Genomic DNA, 20,765 nt, shown 5'->3' on the forward strand with positions numbered 1-20,765 from the left:
ATTTTCCGAAAACTTATTTCTGCCATCAAAAGAACACACTCTAATATCATAGCCTTCTTTTTCACAAATTCTATGCATCCTTTTATAAACCCGATAAGCATAATTAACGTTGTAAAAACAATTCCGCGTAAAATGATTATGTTTACCACAAACTTTACATTTCTTACGTCTTCTTTTTCTATTAGTCCTATTATTCACGAGACTAACATTCTGATGCATCTTGACTCCTCTAGATTCACAATCATTACGCATACCAGAGTTCACAAAATGTTCAAACGGCCTGTTATCAATCGTAAAAGAGAAATCCAAATCACTTTCCGATAAATCTGATAACTCTTCCTTAATCATTTCCCTATCTTTATCCTCTTTGTAATTATATCTTCCTCATTCAAATCACAATCATTACAAATAAGAACTTCATCCAACCCATTTTCAATCTCGAAGTTACTAACATGACAATATACATCCACTTCATTTGAAACATAATAATTACAAGAATCAAAATCATCACAGATAATAGCATTTTCTAAACAATTCTCATTTTCAAACTCATTTCCGATTTCCAATAGTTCTTCAAATTCTGGTTCCATAATATCATTAATTACTTGCACCTGTCCAAATTTCCACTCATTCAAATACTGACATGATAATTCATATTTCTCAATATTTTTATACAATTCTACAATAGTACTATTTGATAGCATTATAATTCTTTCAAATATATTTGAAGACAAACCTCTTAAAATTATCCTGATAATCCGAGATTCATGCATATTCGAATCTACTTTTCTACATAGGGATAAGACTCGTGCTACAAAATCTCTACCATCTTCTTTAAATTCCATGCTACAAGTATCTAATTCCTTTTCTAGTTTCCACAATTTGAGAGGAGATCGATAGAAATTAACCAATTTTTCTTTCACTGGCATATATTCAAATTTGTCCTGTCGAGTCAAATCATTCTCAATAACGTCAAAATATTTCTCAGCACTTCCTTTCAAACAAAACCGCAAGTATAATAAATTATCTTTTTCATCCCAACCGTTCGCTAAGGCAACCTTTTCAAAATAGTTGAAAAAATCATCAATGTCAAATTCTTCATCTTTTCCATCAAAAAATTTCGGTAATAGTAACGGTCTAAGTTTTTCCATTGTTAATCTGTTCCAATCCAATTCTATTCAATAATAAATAATAAATTTCCAATTAATCTGGTTTCAATAATCATAAATTCTCCATATCTCAAATATCGATATCTCTCCAATAATAATAAATTTATCCTATTCAATCATATCTTAATAATCATTAATTTCTCATCCCATCATAAATATCTAATTCTTTCTAATAAGAATTGATAATAAATCTTGCAATCGTACAAAATCTTCAATTGTCATAGCTTTTGCAATTCAAAATCTCAAAATCAATAATAATCGTAAATCTTCCAATATCGTGAATCTCAAAATTAATCTGTTCAATTATAATCATCATTCTCCATCCGTTAAAATCCATTATTAGTAATCTATTATTGTTCGACAATTGGAAATATTCCAATTCATTAAATCCTCGAAATTCATCCTACTAACTGTTTCTACAGCCCCGTAAAGTTTAAACTCAACTATTTCACCCATAATTTCACTGAAATAAAAACATATATTCAATAATGCAAAATGCAACCACAAAAATTGAATCTTCAATGAGGTAACCGAAAAAGTCCAAATTTTAAAAGCTGGATTAAAAACCCTTTGAGCCTCCACCAATTATGTAAACACGTGTGGAACGGCTCCACCAATTATGTACCCGGCGCCTCCACCAATTATGTAAACAAGATCTGGACGGCAGGATAAACCTCCACCAAATATGTAAACAAGATCTGCCTTCACCGAGTATGTAAGGGTGGGAAAATGAAAACAAGAAATGATCGTACTGGTTTTGATAATTAAAACAAAACAATAAATTATTAGTACAAAATTAGAATTATAATTATAAATTATGAAATAACAATAAATATATGAATTTTTCAAGGGCTACTCGCTTGGCTGCTAGTGAAGATTAAATTTGTTGTGGTTATGGAAAAATTAAAACAATGACTCAGTAGTCACCTACCTTTATGATAATGGCCCCCAATTTGGCATCCACTGGTTGAACGCGACGTTAATTATTAATGAAAAATGAAAAAAAAACTGATCTAATGAAGTGGGTTCAGATCCCTTCTTATTCAATAATACAATTCTCTTTAAACTGCCCGAACTGTGACAGGAAAACTGTATTATAAAACAAGAACAAAATCTATCCCCTTCACCAGAACAGCCGGACTTTACTCTCAGTCCTAACGAACGAGCTCACACACCGACTAGTAAAAATTTTGGGTATTAATATATAACTCAGTCAATGCCAAACATGAAGCCATTTCAAATACATATTTTTATCAGTCGCACAAGCCGAGCACGTTTGTTATGAAAAACAAAAGAGAAACTACAATAATTTTGATAACAAGTGAAATAAACAATCTTTCTGTCGATGACAAAACTGTTCAAAGGCAGAAACACCGTTCATTAAACTTTTCGTAAAATAAAACTCTAAAATCCTGATCAATATGAGATAAATATATGAATCATATATATGTCCCATATGACCAGGTGACAGCTTGAAGTAGAAAGTTTGAGAACCACTGGTTTAAGCTACAGACTGTACTTCAAAGAGATTGAAATTCTTCCTCTTCCAAGCTTCCTGCCATTATAACGTGGACCTCACTACACTATTGTCTGACTAATTGTGATGATGAATTGAATGGTTGTTTGTTCCAGTGCGGACAGTGGCGCAGGAGGTTGGCAGTGGTGTGCTGACCAACAGCAGCAGCACAGTCACGGCCACAGCCACCACCCATCAGCAGCTGCAGTTGGCGCTGCACAAGCAGCTGCAGTTGCAGCAGATGCAGCAGGCGGCAGTCGTCACACCCACACCTAGGCGCAGGCCAAGTGCAAGTGCTAGTGCCAGTCAGCCCGGTGCCAAGTGAGCAACTGCAAGTAAATGTGAGGTTATGTTTGATCTTGCTGATACAGGTTAGGTTAGGTTAGATGCAGAGTGAGATTGGAATGCCTGTCATTGGTTTCAACCAGCCTAATGTTAGCCATTTCGAATTAATGGGAGTGAATTTATATGTTTAGAAAGATCCTGCTAGCAAGTGAAAGTCAGGTTAGGTGCAAAGTGAGGTTATGTTTGATCTTGCTAACACAGGTTAGGTTAGGTGCTTCAAGCAGCCTAATTTCAGCCATCAATTAATGAAAGTGCTAGCAAGTGGAAATCTGGCTTTATTAGGTGGAAAGTGAGGTTAGAATGCCTGTCATCGATTTCAATCATCCTTTTGTTAGCCATTTCGAATTAATGGGAGTGAATTTATATGTTTGAAAAGATCCTGGTAGCAAGTGAAAGTCAGGTTAGGTGCAAATAAAGGTTATGTTTGGAAAAGTAAGGATAGAATGCCTGTCATCGATTTCAATCATCCTTTTGTAAGCCTTTTCAAATTAATAGGAATGAATTTATGTTTGAAAAGATCCTGCTAGCAAGTAAAAGTCAGGCTAGGTAGTTGTAAAGTGAGGCAATGGTTGTTCCTGTAAACAAGTAAAAGTGAGGTTAGAATGCCTGCAATCGATTTCAGATAGCCTAATGTTAGCCATTTTTAATTGATGTGAGGTTAGGTGCGTTGGGAAGGGAGGTGTTATGTTTGGGAAGTGAAGCTATAGTGAGGTACATGTTATAATGGCAGTGTACGATTAACAATACTGTTCCTGTCCTTTTCTATCATACAACAAAACAGATAGCGCTATCTCTCTCTAGCTTTGCAATGTTGACAGTTTGCCAGAATATTTTATTTTTACTTTTGACAGTGACTGTACAAAAGTAATTCAGCCGCCATTTTTTTTCTTCATTCTATCAAAATACTTTGGTACACAAGTCGTATAATTGATTTAAAATTTATTTTTGAAACAATGAAATCATTTTTAGACATTACCATATGAGAAACACAAATTAAAATACCTGAAATTACATTTTAAAAGTTGATAACTAACCATCCTAGACTTTATCCATGCTTCAGTTAGCCTACACGTTTAGGTTAGACCTACTCGTACCGGTATAAATAATATTGAAAGGTTATTTCAGAATTAATCCATTAAAATTACTTATTTTAAAAAGGATTTCTATTTTTCTCTCATTTTTAAAAGAAATTGGAATAGAATACCTACCAAATAACTTAATTTCTGTTGTTTTGAAATTCAGATCGGTGTATCACAGCTTTTTAAATTAGCCGCCATTTCAGGTTTGTGTAAAAATAAAGATCTGATCTTAGTTATGAAAGCAAATTTTTGAATCAAATTATGAAAAAATATATTTTCTTTATTAATTTGACATTAAATTGATTATTTTATCAAGGAAATGATAATTATTATAGATCAAATTTAATGGGATGAATTGAGTAACAGCTGTGTACAATCAGTGGCAAAATTGGGAGACTTGGCAATGTTTTTCTCCTATCTTTTTTCTTTGCCATTATAACATGGACCACACTATAGTAAGCTGAGAATTGACGAATTCGATGCCATAGTGAGGTCTACGTTATAATGGCAGTATTTATTATCATCGGTGTTGCTATCCTAGTCTATCATTGGACAAAACAGATAGCGCTATCCTTTTCTAGCTCCGCAAATTATCAACAAAATATTTAATTTCAATCATGAAAATGTATGATTAAATCATTGAAAAATATAATATCCTGGTTAATAAAATATAGTTTATTACTTTTACAAGTATGAACATTTTATATTACTTCAGATACTTCGGTATCAGCTATCTTCTGTAGAAGTCAGTTGCAAGGCAGAGAATCGGCAACGTTATCCTCCTATCTTTCTCCACTGCCATTATAACCTGGATCTCATCATAGAATGCTTGAATTGATTTCAACCAGCCTGATATTAGCCTTTTACTTTCCTTGCCCTATTACCATAGGTAAGGAAAGTATTGCTTTCCGAAAAAAATTAAGGTACCCCAATTTCTAAATTTCTATACGTTTCAAGGTTCCCTGAGTCCAAAAAACTGGTTTTTGTTTAAAGTAATGGAAGTGAGTTTTTGTTGATCAAATGTGAAATAGATGAATTGATTTCATCTAGCCTTATAATATTCATTTTTGAATCAATGTATGCGGGTGAGACTTCGTTGATCGATAGTGAAATTTATAAAAATAATGAATTTAGTTTGTGTAAAATGGCTAACAATGATTAGGATGGTTGAATGTTGATGCTAGACTGTCTTAGACAAGAATATTATTAACTGATTGGGAGGTTAGACTGACTGTAAATGGTTGCGAACAAATTATTGTTATTTTTTTATGTTGGTGATCTTTGTTAAATCCAAAATTGGTTGTCAAAATGTGTTTAAAGGCAGCAGATATGAATAAGAAAAGTGTATTTGTGGTTAATTAGCTACAGGTGAATGAGGATAGCTATAGATAAGGTTGATGTTTTTGCAAAAGAAAATGAAATGTTCCAGCAACAAGTGAAACCATAGATGTACTAAATATGGATATTGTAACTAATGGTAGCCTACTTACTTTTCAATCAAGTATAATCAGCTGATAGTTGCAGTGATAGTAGTTTTAATTTTTCTGCTCAAAATTTTCAAGTTTATTTCAATATTATTGAAACTTTCGTATTGTTTAGTGTTATTTCCGGCTCTTATCAACCCTTCGAAATTCAAAATTCATCAGTCATATCTCGAATACGTATTCTCTGAGTGTTAATCTTTGGTGAAAACAGAAATTTTTAACTTAACCTCACTTTGGACTATTTATGTGCCAAAATCAAGGAATTGAAGAAGTTTTGGGCAATTGCCTGTTTCTCTTTCCAAATATCGTGTTTGTGACTGTTCTAATAAATAAATAAATAAATGAATAAAAGTATGTTTAAAGCTATAGTAAAGATTACTCCACTCTAATTTGACGTCACTTACTGAACGATTTCCCTTCGAACTTCCTTAAATTACTCTGAACTATTAGATTTCAATCTATTGTTGAAAATAACTTCCCAAAAAAAACTTGGTGCTAAAAAATTGTCAATAAATGAAGAAATTAATAAGTTTCAATTCGTATTGAATTGATAACTGGTTGGGTATGCAGAGAATTGGTACGCTAAGCAGAATTAATTGACTACGTAATTGTTAAATAAACATAAATTAACTAGAAAGCATTTCAAATATACATTTAATTAGATATAAATTGTAATGTTGGAGAAGATGAACATAATTGAATCGGCCTGAGGAGAAAGGGAACATGTCAAAAATCAGAATTTCCCAGGGGAGAGAAAAAACTGAATACAGATAAAAGTGCTGATAATTTCAGAATTGTTTTTTGTCATTAGGATGCAAACTCTTTTAAGACAACAATTTTAATCCAGTATATAAGATTCACCCCTTAAAATTGAGTTTTTTGTCAACTTCCTATTACTCATGATGATTTATATTATCACTCATCAACTTTTACAATTAACACCTCAACCGAAAGCAATCTAACCTCAAAGCAACGCGTGAATCAAGGGACCTTACAATAGCATAAAAACAGCTAATTTTCGAATGTTCGGCGTTGAAAAGGAACATATGTGTCATGACTAGTTCCCTTTCACTCCAGTACAGCAAAAATACTATATCTGTTTCTCGTATAGAGAGAATGCTGACATGTTCCCTTTCAACTCCAATCGATGTATCCCAAAGTAAACAACTCATTTCAACAATAAAAAAATGAAAAATTTTGACATGTTCCCTTTCTCCTCAGGCCGATTCAATTATTGGAGAGTCAATTATGGATTAAAAGCACTAAAAGTGATAAATTTTATTCAGAAAACCTTCTCCAATTAGACAGGCTGTATCCTTATTGACAGTTTTATTCATAAATAATAATAATTATAAATAATGTTAATACCTATTTTGGTAAACGTTTTTAAGAGAATAAACACTTGAATTATGATCAGCAACTCAAATTTCTTTACAGAACCATTTCTAATTATTTGACTTATTCATTTAGATAAAAGTGTTACAGTAATAATAAACTAATTGAAAAATTGTAATTAATTATATATAATTTAGAATGAGTAATATAGTTGTTTGCTATTTGCTACAAATTTAAAACTCAATTATCATGGTTCAATTTTTCTCCTTTTTATGGTTCAATGTTTTTCTTGAATTTTTCTACACGGTACACAGTGCGATATCCATATATTTTACATCTATGGTTATAACTGTCTGCAGTTAATTTCTTTCAATTCAAAGATTGATGAGGTAACCACTTCTCAGTGTTCTACTTTCTTCTATATTTATCATAGCTTTATCTTTGTTCTTCTTCATGACTATTGTATTCTTCCTCCTTCTCCTTCGATGTCTTCTCATTCTAAGAGCTGCGGGTTCACAGCTATTTTAGCAAAACGTTTTATAAAATTCCAAAATTCACTTTAAAGTATATCAATTCATGTTCACAAACAAATTTAGTAGCCACAAATAATATATATTTATCACAATAGATACAAATTTAGTTTAATGTCCAGAAAAATACGTTTTATGTCACAATAAATTTAGCATTGTTGAGGTTATATAGAAGAGTATTGTTCAATAGAACATGATAATTAAGTGTTGAATAATCACTACTCAACAATCATTGATTTCCACATAAAATCTGAAATTTTATCTATTTAATGTCCAGGGAATCAGTTTTCATGAGTTTTTCAAGATTGTGTGTAAACCATCAGCTATAATTTAATGTATCCTTATTTAAAGTGTGATCATAGTAATCTATGATGATTATGGTATTATCATAATGCTAGTCCAGCGTTAATCCATTGTGTCTAATTTTTAATATAGTTTAGTTTCAATATCATGAAGTTCAATCATTGTAATTGAATGTCCTGAAGTTAAATGATTCCTCATATACAAATTATGTAGATACCGAACTGATTTTACATAAAAGTGACCAGTCTAAAAACCTATGTTTATACTTGTAATAATTAGTTTTAAATTACAGTGACAATTCTATATTTTTATTCTGCAGGTAACATATAGCACAATGATATTGCTAGCTTTTAAGATTTTTTTAAATTCTTATAATTTTATATTAAAAATTATAAATATAATTTTTAACTATATTTCTTGTCAACAATAATGGCTATATTTATTATTATAAATTAGACTAAACTGATTTTATTGGACATTCATTCTTATGAATTTTAACTATCAATGTAAGACAATTATAATTTGTTAGTTGCTATTCTATTTATTCTATCAACTTGTTTTAATTGATCAGCTCTTCTATAATTAATAATCAACCTTGTAAAGGATACTTCCAATATCAGCCAAATTATCTAGATTTTAATAATTTCAACTAATTCTTAATTAAGATATAAAAACTGAAACTATAGTCTATTATTCCATAATTCTCCGTAACTATACTAGTCTTCATTGTATAAATTCAGTTAATCTAGGTAATATTTTATTTCATTTCAATCTGTTGAACTCTTTTTAATTATTTTGAGATTTTTAATCAAATGAGATTTCAATATTCCACCTTGGCTTCAAAATAAATGTATATTTCAAATGACTTGGCAGTAGTCAGGTTGAAACTTATCAAGACCTCCTATGTTCTGCATGCTGTCATGTTACATGAATCTTGATTTATTTGTTTTAAACTGTCAATACTCAATACTTGCTAGTCTTTGTTGTAAACTCTTTCAAATTTTGTCAGATTCAATTATCCTCTTCGTACTGTTTTACGATTATCAAATACTGTATACAGTATTTATTTATATAATTTTTTTAATCTTATCAAGTAGTGTCTCAATATTTATCTATTGAATCAATCCAATGTCTCAAATTATTCATCAACGCAGTATTTCAAGCTTGGTTTTAAAAACAGTAAGGACCGGTTTCCGAGCTCGGGATTTAGCCAAGTCCTAGACTTTAAACAGCTGGAGTCAGAAAATTGGCTTTCCAAAACGGGGCGTAGTCGCAGCTTTTATAACAGTAGTCGTAGTTTTTATTTTCTCATTTCTATAATTGGAAACGTTTTTCCTTGACGAAATTAGACATTCCTAAATAATTCAAAATAGCTGAAACTTTACACTATTTTCTCTTTATTCTATTTTGTGTTCAATTTTCTAGTTTTTCGAAATTTAATTCAAACGTGACTATGACAATGACTGCGACTACGCCCCATTTCGAAAAACCAATTTTCTGACTCCAGATGTTTGAAGTCTAGGACTTAGCTAAATCCCGAGCTCGGAAACCGGCCCTAAAACATTGTATACCATTTTTATAACATAGAGTGAAATTGTGTGTTATTTAGTGTTGTAATAATGAATAGTTTTATGTTTTATGCAAATTCAAAATTAACTGAACTGGTTCAGTTGATGTCCAGAATGTATCCGATCTTTAAATTTCAATACTACTCAAATATTATTATTCTTAATATCTCATGGGCTTATGAATACTTGATAAATGTATGATAATTTCATATTTCTATTTTTAACAGCATGTATTTATTTAGATATATCAAGTAAAATTTGTTATCGAATTTAATCTGGTATAGAGAGGTCAATGTTTAATGGTAGTGGAGAAAGATAGCAGAACACCGTTGCCGATCCTCTGTCTTGTCAATGCCTTCAATAGACGGTCGCTAATACAGGTTTATTGATGTAATATCATCTGTCCATACTCGTTTAAAATAATCAATTATATTTTATTAAGCAAGAAATTATATTTTTCAATAATTTCATAATTCAAATGAAATATTTTGTTAATTAATTATTAATTCTACATTGTTGAAAGACGACCTGGCAACAGAGCAAAGCTAGAGATAGCGATATCCGCTTTGTTGAATGATAGACAAGGATAGCTGTACCATTGGTAATCAAACACTGCCATTATAACGTGGACCTTACTATAGTCATTTTATCGCTGTGTTTAGAACTGAATTTATTTTAAGTTTCTTGTTTTCAAATTCACTCAATGTGTTTGACTTTCAATGACTGTTACTTTTGATAGAATTGTATTAGCTCTTTTGACTGTCAATAATTTGTTTTATTGGAAAATTATCTAGTCTCCTTGACTTTTGATGATATAATAACTTATGAATGAAACTGATGTCCAATTATTAAGACTAATATACAGTAATTATACTGTAAACTAATGCTACTAAATTTGGCGCGGTCTTCTTGTTTCAGTTTATAATTACTATAAAAATCTAGATATCTAGATTATGACTACAATCTTTCATGATATTATTCGAAATTTCGACTTTAAATTATGTTGTTAGTTGAAATTGTGCTTTTAGTTGAATTTTATACTTGAAATTTCACTTTCAATTGTAATTATAGCTTGAAGCTATCCTAATTTGATATTACTGTAAATTATTTATCTTTTAAGTGGAACCAAGATATTGACAAGTGATTATTATTGAATACGAATTATTCAAGGTGTTTTAGGAATTGATATGTTTAGGCTGGGCACACACCGATTAGTCAAGACAAGAATAGTCACATTTAGTCACAAATTTCTCATAGTTGCTTATGAAGACATGTCTAATTGCAATGACTATTCGGTGTGTGTTGTTTCATAAGCAACTATGTGAAGTATTGTGACTAATCGTGACTATTATTGTCTTGACTAATCGGTGTGTGACCAGCCTTAGGCTAGACACACACCAGTTAGACAAGACAAGACACGTTTAGTCACAATACTTCACATTGCTGCTTATGACACAACACACACACACTGATTAGTCATTGCAATTAGACTTGACTCCATAAACTACTATGTGAAATATTTTGACTGAACGTGACTAGTCTTGTCTTTACTAATCGGTGTGTGACCAGCCTTAGGCTAGGCAAACACACCAGTTAGACAAGACAAGACACGTTTAGTCACAATACTTCACATAGTTGCTTATGAAGACATGTCTAATTGCAATGACTAATCAGTGTGTGTTGCGACATAAGCAGCAATGTGAATTATTGTGACTAAACGTGAATGTCTTGTCTTGACTAACTGGTGTGTGACCAGCCTTAGTATGTACAACTACATCACTTATTCGCTTTAGTTTTGATGATTTTGATATTTATTCTAGTTTTAAAATTATTCTGTATTGTGTTATATCCGTTACACTGAATTAATTGGGGTTTCTTGTATAAATATTTTTGCAAACTGACATTCATTTTGTCTAATATTGTAGTCAGAGTTGAATCAGAGTTGTAACTAATTTGTACTGTTTGCGCACAAAGCTCTTCCAAAATAAGTTTGAATGAGTTTAATATAAAAAATGGAACTCAAATATTAGCATCAGTTACTTGAATGAGATATTTCAATTATTAAGTAGACATTTGCAATAAGTTTGAATGATCTTGAATTATCTCAATTTTAATGATTAGTATGATCTTCAACTTGGAGATAATTAATAATTTATAGTATCATAAACATTAGTTTTCAGTGAATATGATCACGATTTGAAAAAATATCTTTGAAAGATTTTTTATTTTTTCTTCAATAATTTTCGATCCTTATTGGTATCTGACATGTCTAATTCAACTTTCAATTCTTCTTAAATCTTTTATAATCTAATAACTATTATTCTTCAAACTTATCTTTACCAATTTCTCTTGGACCTTGTTATCTTAATTCATTGTCAAGAATCGTGGTTAATAATTTTAGGTTTCCGATTCATTTCAAACCTTCAGTTTACATTTTTTTAATGATCTTCAAACATCTGAGAAACATCAAATACTGATCTTTTCAATTTGAATGAGTTATAGCATAGCTACCTCTAATACAAGGCCCCGGCCTACGATATTGCAACGTCGCAGTGTAGGCCTAGAATCTAATACATGATTGGTGGAAAAGATTTTGAAAAATACCAGCTGATCTTTTTCACCAATCATGTATTAGATTCTAGGCCTACGCTGCGACGTAGCAATATCGTAGGCCGGGAAAAGATTATTTAAAAAATACCAGCTGATCTTTTTCACCAATCATGTTTTAGATTCTAGGCCTACACTGCGACGTTGCAATATCGTAGGCCAGGGCCTTGTATTAGAGGTGGCTATGGTTATAGGGATCGATTTCAAGCTAATCTTCATCTCCCCAAATTTATCCATCTATTTTTAGAGGGCTACTTGATACAGTTTGTTCAGATTAAGATGGTACTAGTTATTTATTTTTTTGTCATATCTATCTGAAGCATTTTGAAAAGATAATCCCCATGAAATGTATCACTTCTATAGAATTTTTTACTGAGGCTTAACATTTGAATAATACCCTAGTTTTTAGAAGAACAGATTCCCCTATTTCCCTCATTGTTGTGGTATGCTTATGCATGTGTGTAGTATCTCATTATAAAACATCAATTTGAAGATACTTTTCACATTTTCTGAGACTTTTTGTTTATTTTATGTATATTTTGTTTTCTGTGGTTGTTCAAGCAATTTCATGTGTCGACAATTTTTTTAGGAAAAAATGCAGTACAATAAGTAAGATAAATGCCAGGTTGCACAAATGCCGGTTACATTTTAACCGTGATTAATTTCACGACACCAATCAGAGAAACTGTCATTTCAAAAAAGCCTTCTCTGATTGGTTCTCGTGAAATTAATTATGGTTAATATTTAACCGGCTTTTGTGCAACCGGCACAAAGCTGTGTAAAGTAATCGTAGAGTTTTAATTAATCGATAATAAGTTTAATTGTTTTGTAAATAATTAGTTGAATTTGTACAATGTATGTATTTATTTTTTATATTACTAGTTAGGAGTTCGTTTTTAAGTTTTTACTGTGTTTTAAAAGTTGGTGGATCCTATATTATTTTAGTTTAATTGTACTAGTTTTTTATTTCGATTGACACGAATTAGGAAGATTTTCACTGTGTATAATAGATTGTAAATTGTTTTTTATTTCCAATTGTGAATACTGATTTTCGGAAATATAATTTATTGATTCTTTTTATTTTGGTTTATTTTTGTATTGTTTTATCTTTTCGATTCACAGCAAATGAATGAAGTAACGATACTGAAACTATTTATTTGAAGATTGATTAAGCGCCGGTTTCCGAGCTCGGGATTTGGCTAAGTTCTAGACTTTAAACAGCTGGAGTCAGAAAATTGGCTTTCTAAAACGAGGCGTAGTCGTAGTCATTGCCATAGTCACGTTTGAATTAGATTTCAAAAAACTAGAAAATTAAACACAAGATAAAATAAAGAGAAAATAGTGTAAAGTTTCAGCTATTTTGAATTATTTATAAATGTTTAATTTCGACAAGGAAAAACGTTTCCAATTATAGAAATGAGAAAATAAAAACTGCGACTACTGTTAAAAAACCTGCGACTACGCCCCGTTTTGGAAAGCTAATTTTCTTACTCCAGCTGTTTAAAGTCTAGAACTTAGCTAAATCCCGAGCTCGGAAACCGGCTCCAAGTGTTATTACAGTAAAGGATACATTTCTCTTAATAGATTGACTTGAATCCAACATTCATTTATCACGTTTTCAAAGCACGTTTCTCCTCATAATTTCCAATCATTTTCTGATAAAACTATCATTTCAAATTAATACCAGGGATTTATTCATCTTGAACAGTTTACATTAGTATGCAATTTTATCAAATTAAAAACATAAAATACCTCCTATGTCCAATATATTTTCTATAAGAAGTGATACATTCTTTAAGAATTCGCGCATTTTTTAATAATTTTGTGAGAAAGTTTTCTTCAGTAATTTGTCCGAAGTGAAGTCAATAGTATAAACAGTTTTCGGCATAACGAAGATTCTAGACGTCAAAATGAGCATTTTCAAGACATTTATAATTTTTCCAAGAATAAGTGATGAATATATTTTTACTTAATTTGTAATCCAGTTCAAATCTTGTTAAATTCTCTATATAAATTAATCATTCAGCATAAAATACATAATTATTTTTCCTCAATTTTTACATGTTTGAGTGAAATATCTTTTGTGTTTGCTATGAAACACCCAGCACCAATATGTGAGCTATGATAAATTTCAAGAATAACTTTTGTGAGCTTCTATGAAATTCAGGAATAATATTGTGATTATGAAACTGATTATTCAATTGGGATCTATATTGAATGTAGAACATTGAACTCAAATACCTAAAGAAGAATAATAATCGTTATTCCCACGATAATTGTTGAGAGCAATCATAAATCTCATAAATATTGTCAAATTCCCATAAAAATCTTCCCAAGTCTCCATGAAACTCCCCAACCATTTTATAAACTAGATGTTTTTCTAATTAGACTGAGCTAAACCAGTTTTAGTGCCTTCAATGGTTAGCTAAAAAAAAATAACAAAAAAAACATCTAATCGTTCGTCGTTCGATGTTTCTAATCAACTGAATGTTTATTGATATATACGTGTTATTAAATGTTCTGTACTACTTCAATTAAATATCAAGTGGAAATTGATATATCAATATCAATATATTTTGAAATTGATCAATATCACAAATCTATATGAGATTGATGTTGTTGAAGCTAGTTTAACGAATTAAACTATCGTTAATTTATCAATGTGAATTTATATTTGTGATCAATACGCGGTTCGGTGTACAGAAAATTAGGTTAATATTGGAAATAAATTGCTTATAATCGAAAAAATACGAATTGTGGCTAGTTGATATATATAGATAGGATGTGAATAATCAAACGAAAATGTACATAGGTTTATTGGTAACGTTATTCGACTGATAGGTATGTGTAAATTTTCTGAACAAAAAATTAGCCTACATTGAAAATCGGTGTTTAATATTGATGAGTCAAACCCAATACTCATCTCTATATATAGTTCTGAAATGTTCCTTCCTTATATGTATAAATTCGTGTAAAATGACGCGTTTTCAGTGTTATCTATATGTTAGTACTATGGTAATGTATCACTATCATGTCAAAATAAAAATAATTGGGTTGTATTTATTAACTTGTCTGTATTTTATGTGTATATAACTGTGTATACTGTAAGAACAAGTTGTAAAGTGATGGAAGTCTTATTCATAAAATAGCAATATGAATAATTGAGTCTGTAGCATCATTTCTACCTCTTGTTTCAAAGTTTAACTTAACTGACCAAAGAAATTTCACAAGAAAAGACAAAATCATTTCATTGATTTAGGAGACCTGGTATATAACTTGAAATCAGACTATTTGAAATCACTTTTTCTTCAAGTATTGTGCAAACTACTGCCACTCGCATGACAGCGATGGAGAAGATATCAACCATTTTAAACCTAGTGGTGTACACAAGACTTTATGCTTAGTTTGAGTTAATTTAAGTTCTGACACAGTCAATCCAGTTATCTGGTCATGACTAAGAAGAGAAGTATGAAAGTAAGTAGTTAATTATAGTAGAGTCATTTTGTAAAATTCTAAAGTTTAACGTTTCAAAGAAGATGCGTTGTGTTCAGGATTGTGATGCTGTAGAATATTCCTCTTCAAACTGCAATCCTTTGGGGATTACAATAATAGCTATGCCTTTCAAAGAAATGCGATAATTTTAGGTACCTACCTGCGGTAATTCTGATGAAATATAAACCCTTGGACCTCTATCAAGCACCGTACGTTGATCAAGGAGTTGATGGTGAAAAGGTCAAAGGTGCAGTAAGTTAGGTAGTTTTTAAAAAACAATAACATTATTTGATCAAAGCTGTACCTAACTAAAATCATATAATAGACAATATATAAAGCTGCGTTTACACAAAAGTTATTATAACAAAATGTTAATAACATAATCTTTATAGATTCTATTGGATTGAACGGAACTTGACAAACACATATGTTCATCATGTGTATAAGTTATGCTCAATCTAATAGAATCTATAAGGATTAAGTTATCAACATTTTGTTAATAACTTTGGTGTAAACGCAGCTTTAGGTACCGTTATACCGTAAGGTTTTTCTGTTGAAACCTATTCAAGAAAGAAAAGACAGCTTTGTAAATTCTCAGATAAAGTAGTGGAGTAGTGCGATGGGAACTAAATATTAATGCCCCAAGGGGGGTTTCAATTATACATTAAACGATGACAGTAACACAACAACTTGTTTTGAAAATTTATTACTCATTCAAAATCAAGATAGAGCTGATTTCAGTCTCAATGTTCAAAATTCTACAAGGAATATTAATTTTCTCTTCTATGGTTTTATTTTGCGGAAATAGCAGACAAATATTGGAGAAACCAAAATTTCAATGGTTTTGAAAAAAAATGCAATTAAATTTTTCCAATACTCAATAATAATATCGAGAAAAATTCACCTTTTTCTGATTTTATTCTATTGCCGTATTCAAACATGCCGCATTGTTTTCAAATTTGAAACTTGCCGCCTCTCTTGCTTCTGTGATACAAATGGCGGATAGAAACTCGAAACGCTGAGATTCAGTAAGCAGTGCAAAACGACAAAGATCGCAGCTGACATTTTTTCAACTACTTGGAAAGTTGTTGAATTCAGGTTATGTGTTCGGCAAATTATTGAAAACTTTCAATCATATCGTAATTTATAAGCACTTTGGTGCATGTTTTTATATTTGCAAGCTCAATTCAATCGGATTTGAGTGTATTAGGTTTATGTAAACTGGATTGAAGTGGAAAACTCATAGTCATCATGCCTTTCAAGTTGAGTGCGGCTCTTTACGGTCATTCTTTGGACGTCAGAGCTTTGGCAGTTACTTCAGATGGACGAATTATTTCAGCATCTAGAGATAAAACCGCTAAAGTTTGGAAACCAAATTTGTAAGTATATTTACTCAAAAAATATATAATTTTTCCTACAGGTACAATTAACCATTGTCAACCTATGTAGCCAACTTGGTTATCATGCATAATCATAACAATGGAAACCTAAGAATTTTCCAGATTTATTGGATAATAATTCAAATATTTCTCACGTTAATTTTGAATTAATCGTGGTTTTATACGTTTTAGCTAAGCCTAATTCAGAAATTGAATAATGTTTGATCAAGTCATAACTACTTGACGACTTTGGATACCACTTTATTTACAGTACATCATGTCTATGGCCAAACAGTTTGTACAAACATCCACTGTATTATCTACCATATCAATAAATCTAGTTTATGAGCATTATTTTTTTGTTTATTTTCAGGCATAATGCTGGTTTCTGTGAAGAACAAACTTTGAAAGGCCATTCAAAGTTTGTGAGTAGTGTGTGTGTTTTGCCAGCCTCTGAAATTCTGCCGGGCGGGCTCATTTTGACTGGAAGTAATGATAACACAATTTGTGCGTACAGAAATGGAGATACAGAGCCTGCATTCAGGTTGACGGGTCATACAAATGCTGGTAAAAGTTTATTAAATTATACTTAACTATTATTTACTTATCTATTTTTAAATTATCATTTGATTCTAGGCTATTTATGATGCCATATTCAGTTAAACCAGTGAAAAAACTAACTAGGCTAGTTTAAATCCAACTATACAATTATGAAACAATTGTATACCAGTCTTCTATTCTGAATACCACCTCAACACTTAGTGCCGGTTTCACAAAAGCCGGTTAAAATTTAACCGTGATTAATTCCACGGGACCCAATCAGAGAAGCCGTCTTATCAATAACGCCTTTTTTTATTGTTTCTCATGGAATTAATAACCGTTAAAAGTTAACCAGCTTTTGTGCAACCGGGCCTCTATCTAGTAAACCGAAACCTTAAACATCGATTAATAGAATTTAAATAATAATAATGTTTTATTAACTCAAATTAACTTGATCGTTAGCCAGGTGTTCCCGGATAGATCGCGTCAAAAAGAAATAAAAACTTTAAACTTGAGAATCAAGATGGCATCACAGTCCCTCAAAGCTATCCCCAAGGAAATCACTGATACTGTAATAACGTCTTAGTACAGCTTTATCCACATTTTAAATTCAACTTGTCAATGTTTTTACCCTCAGCTATTGAGATAATACAATATTTTCTTGGACATTCCATAAAATGTACTGAGTTGTGCACATTTTGTAAAATACTTACTGCGGTGGCCATTCGTACCCCAGTCGGTACTTGGCCTCATCAACTAAGCCTCTCCAGAAGTTTCGGTCACCCGCGTCCTCCTCTTTTAGGCCCATCCTCCTCATATCTTTCCGGACCTGGTCCCACCATCTAGTTTTTGGCCTTCCAGCTGGTCTCCTTCCTATAGAATTATTCCTCAGTACACTGCTTGTCAGAGCGCTTTCTTCTTTCCTCAGAATGTGTCCCGTCCACCGTAACCTTCTGCTTTTAATCTCACCCACTATGTCTGCTTCATTGAATAAGTGGCGTATTTCATAGTTGTGCTTGATTCTCCAAACTCCGTTATCTAGTGTTGGGCCAAAAATTTATCGAAGAATCTTGTTTTCAAAAACAATGGTCTTTATTTCTTCTTTTTTATTTAGTATCCATGTTTCTGAAGCATATAGTAGTACTGGTCTTATGATGGTTTTGTATAGTCTTAGTTGTGATGTATGTGAGAGGAGACTTGAGCTAAGCTTGACAAATGTTTTTTTCAAAGATTTTTGAAAGTATCATTTTTGATTCTATTTACAAGCACATGTTGAACAGTTTCAATAAACAGCAACACGGCTTTTTACCTGGTAAGTCTACTACTACAAATTTAATTGAATTTTCATGTGATGTTTTGCATGGTCTGGAGTCTTCTGGGAGGGTTGATGTTGTATACATTGATTTCCGAAAGGCTTTTGACCTTGTAAATCATGATGTTCTACTACACAAACTACTGGCCTATAATTTCTCGAATTCTACTGTAGGATTTATAGCATCTTATCTGAAGGACAGAAAACAATTTGTGTCATATGATGGGTGTGATTCTGATCTATATGCAAACGTATCTGGTGTCCCTCAAGGTACATCATTATGTCCTCTTTTATTCCTCATCATGATCAACGATCTACCTGATGTAGGCCTATTAAAAAACTCTAAATGTCTTTTATTTGCCGATGATGTTAAGATATATAAAACTATTACCGGTGTAAATGATTGTGATACATTACAAGAGGATATTAATGAGATTGCCACATGGAGCTCTGTAAATGGTTTAAAAATTAATGTTAATAAATCACACATAATGACATTTTCAAGACAAAATCTTCCTTTTAATTTCTCTTACATGATGAATGGTTCTGCTCTTCCAATCAAAATATCGTGTAAGGATTTAGGAGTCTATTTTCAAAGTGATTTCAGATTCATCTCTCATATTTAACACATTTTAAATGTTTCTAATCGACTGTTGGGCTTTGTTATTAGAACTTGCAAACACTCCAGTAATTTAGATACTATAATATATCAGTACAAGTCGTTGGTAAGGAGTAGATTGGAGTATGCCTCAATTATTTGGGATTATCCTTATCATGCTGAATATTCCGATTCTCTCGAAAAAGTTCAAAATAAATTCCTTTGCTACCTGTATTTTAAAAAGTTTGGCCACTATCCCTATTTTGCCTATCCCACATCACAACTCAGAATCATGCTCAAAATTCCAACATTAAAGTCCAGACGTAATCTCCAAGCCATCTTACATTTATATAAAGTAGTTAATGGTCTTACGCAGCATCCTTTTCACCTGGAAAGATTGGGCTTCTAAGTACCGACTGTTTCTCGTGGAAGGTATTTTTCGTTTTTTATACCAAGATCTCGAACGTTGCAGGATTATAACTCACCCATCAATCGATCCATGAGACTCTTCAACACAGTATCTCGAGATATCGATCTCTTCAATCCGTCTTTGAATGCCTTTATTAAATCATGCTCTATATTACTTCAATATTAGTTCTTTTGTCAATTTTTAACTTTAAGCTCTCTCTCTCTCTCTTTCCTCTCTTCTTCTGCTATCTATCTCTAAATATATGTCTTTACCTTACTTCTTCTATTTTATTTTTTTCTTTTTAATTTTTTTAGTTTAATTAGTCAACTCTTTTTTATTATTTATTTTGAACTTATTCTTTCTATTCTTATTTCAATTAAACTTATTTTCTTATTTTAATTAAAATTATATATATATATATATATATATAATATATATATATATATTATATATATATATTGTAACAATACGAATAGCTATAATGATATAAATAATTAGTATTCTATTTCAAGATTTAGCATGTGATTCTGAAGTTTGTTTAATTTCTGTATAAGTTGCTTTTGTTTTCTTATTCTTCTTTATTATCTTGTGTGGAGTGCGGTTTTGGGCAGTGTGCCTGTCGCATCCACACTGATTAACTACATTCACTACAATGTATCTTTTTTTCCAATAAATTGAAATTGAAATTAAGCAGTTTATTGCATGCATGAAATCTTTTATTTGCCGATCTTATTCTGTTGGTCACTTCCAGTTCTTCTGAGTTGTTGTGCGTGAGTGTCACTCCCAAGTACGTGAAAGTTTCTGTCTTTTTAAAATTATAGTCTCTTACTTTCAGAGATTGTTCATTGTGTCCGTTTATATTTTATAAAATATCTCAATAAATTGAAGATAAGCTACTTGAATTGTATCAGTGGAGGTATCTGAGAGTGTTGAAAATAATGCAAGTGCTCAAATGTGTCAGGAAATGATGAGCATCGAAGGTAGGGTGTATCAGGAGAGGTATCTAAGAGTGTTGAAATAAATGTATTTAAATATGTCAGGAATGTTGGTACAGTAAAGTTAGGGTACAAGGAGGCGGATACATTCTGACATATTAGTT

At 31.4% G+C, this 20,765-nt stretch overlaps 1 protein-coding gene across 1 annotated transcript in view; it reads left to right on the plus strand.

Moving 5' to 3' along the window:
- The first annotated feature begins 16,484 nt into the window (after positions 1 to 16,484).
- LOC111053172 (phospholipase A-2-activating protein) overlaps positions 16,485 to 20,765 on the plus strand; it is a 35,703-nt gene continuing 31,422 nt past the window's right edge. The window contains exons 1-2 of the mRNA XM_039438564.1: positions 16,485 to 16,807; positions 17,181 to 17,374. Coding sequence (XP_039294498.1) covers positions 16,680 to 16,807; positions 17,181 to 17,374 — 322 coding nt within the window. The 5' untranslated portion in view covers positions 16,485 to 16,679. The remainder of the gene's footprint in view (positions 16,808 to 17,180; positions 17,375 to 20,765) is intronic.

Source organism: Nilaparvata lugens, chromosome 12 (assembly GCF_014356525.2).
Source record: "Nilaparvata lugens isolate BPH chromosome 12, ASM1435652v1, whole genome shotgun sequence".
NCBI lineage: Eukaryota > Metazoa > Arthropoda > Insecta > Hemiptera > Delphacidae > Nilaparvata > Nilaparvata lugens.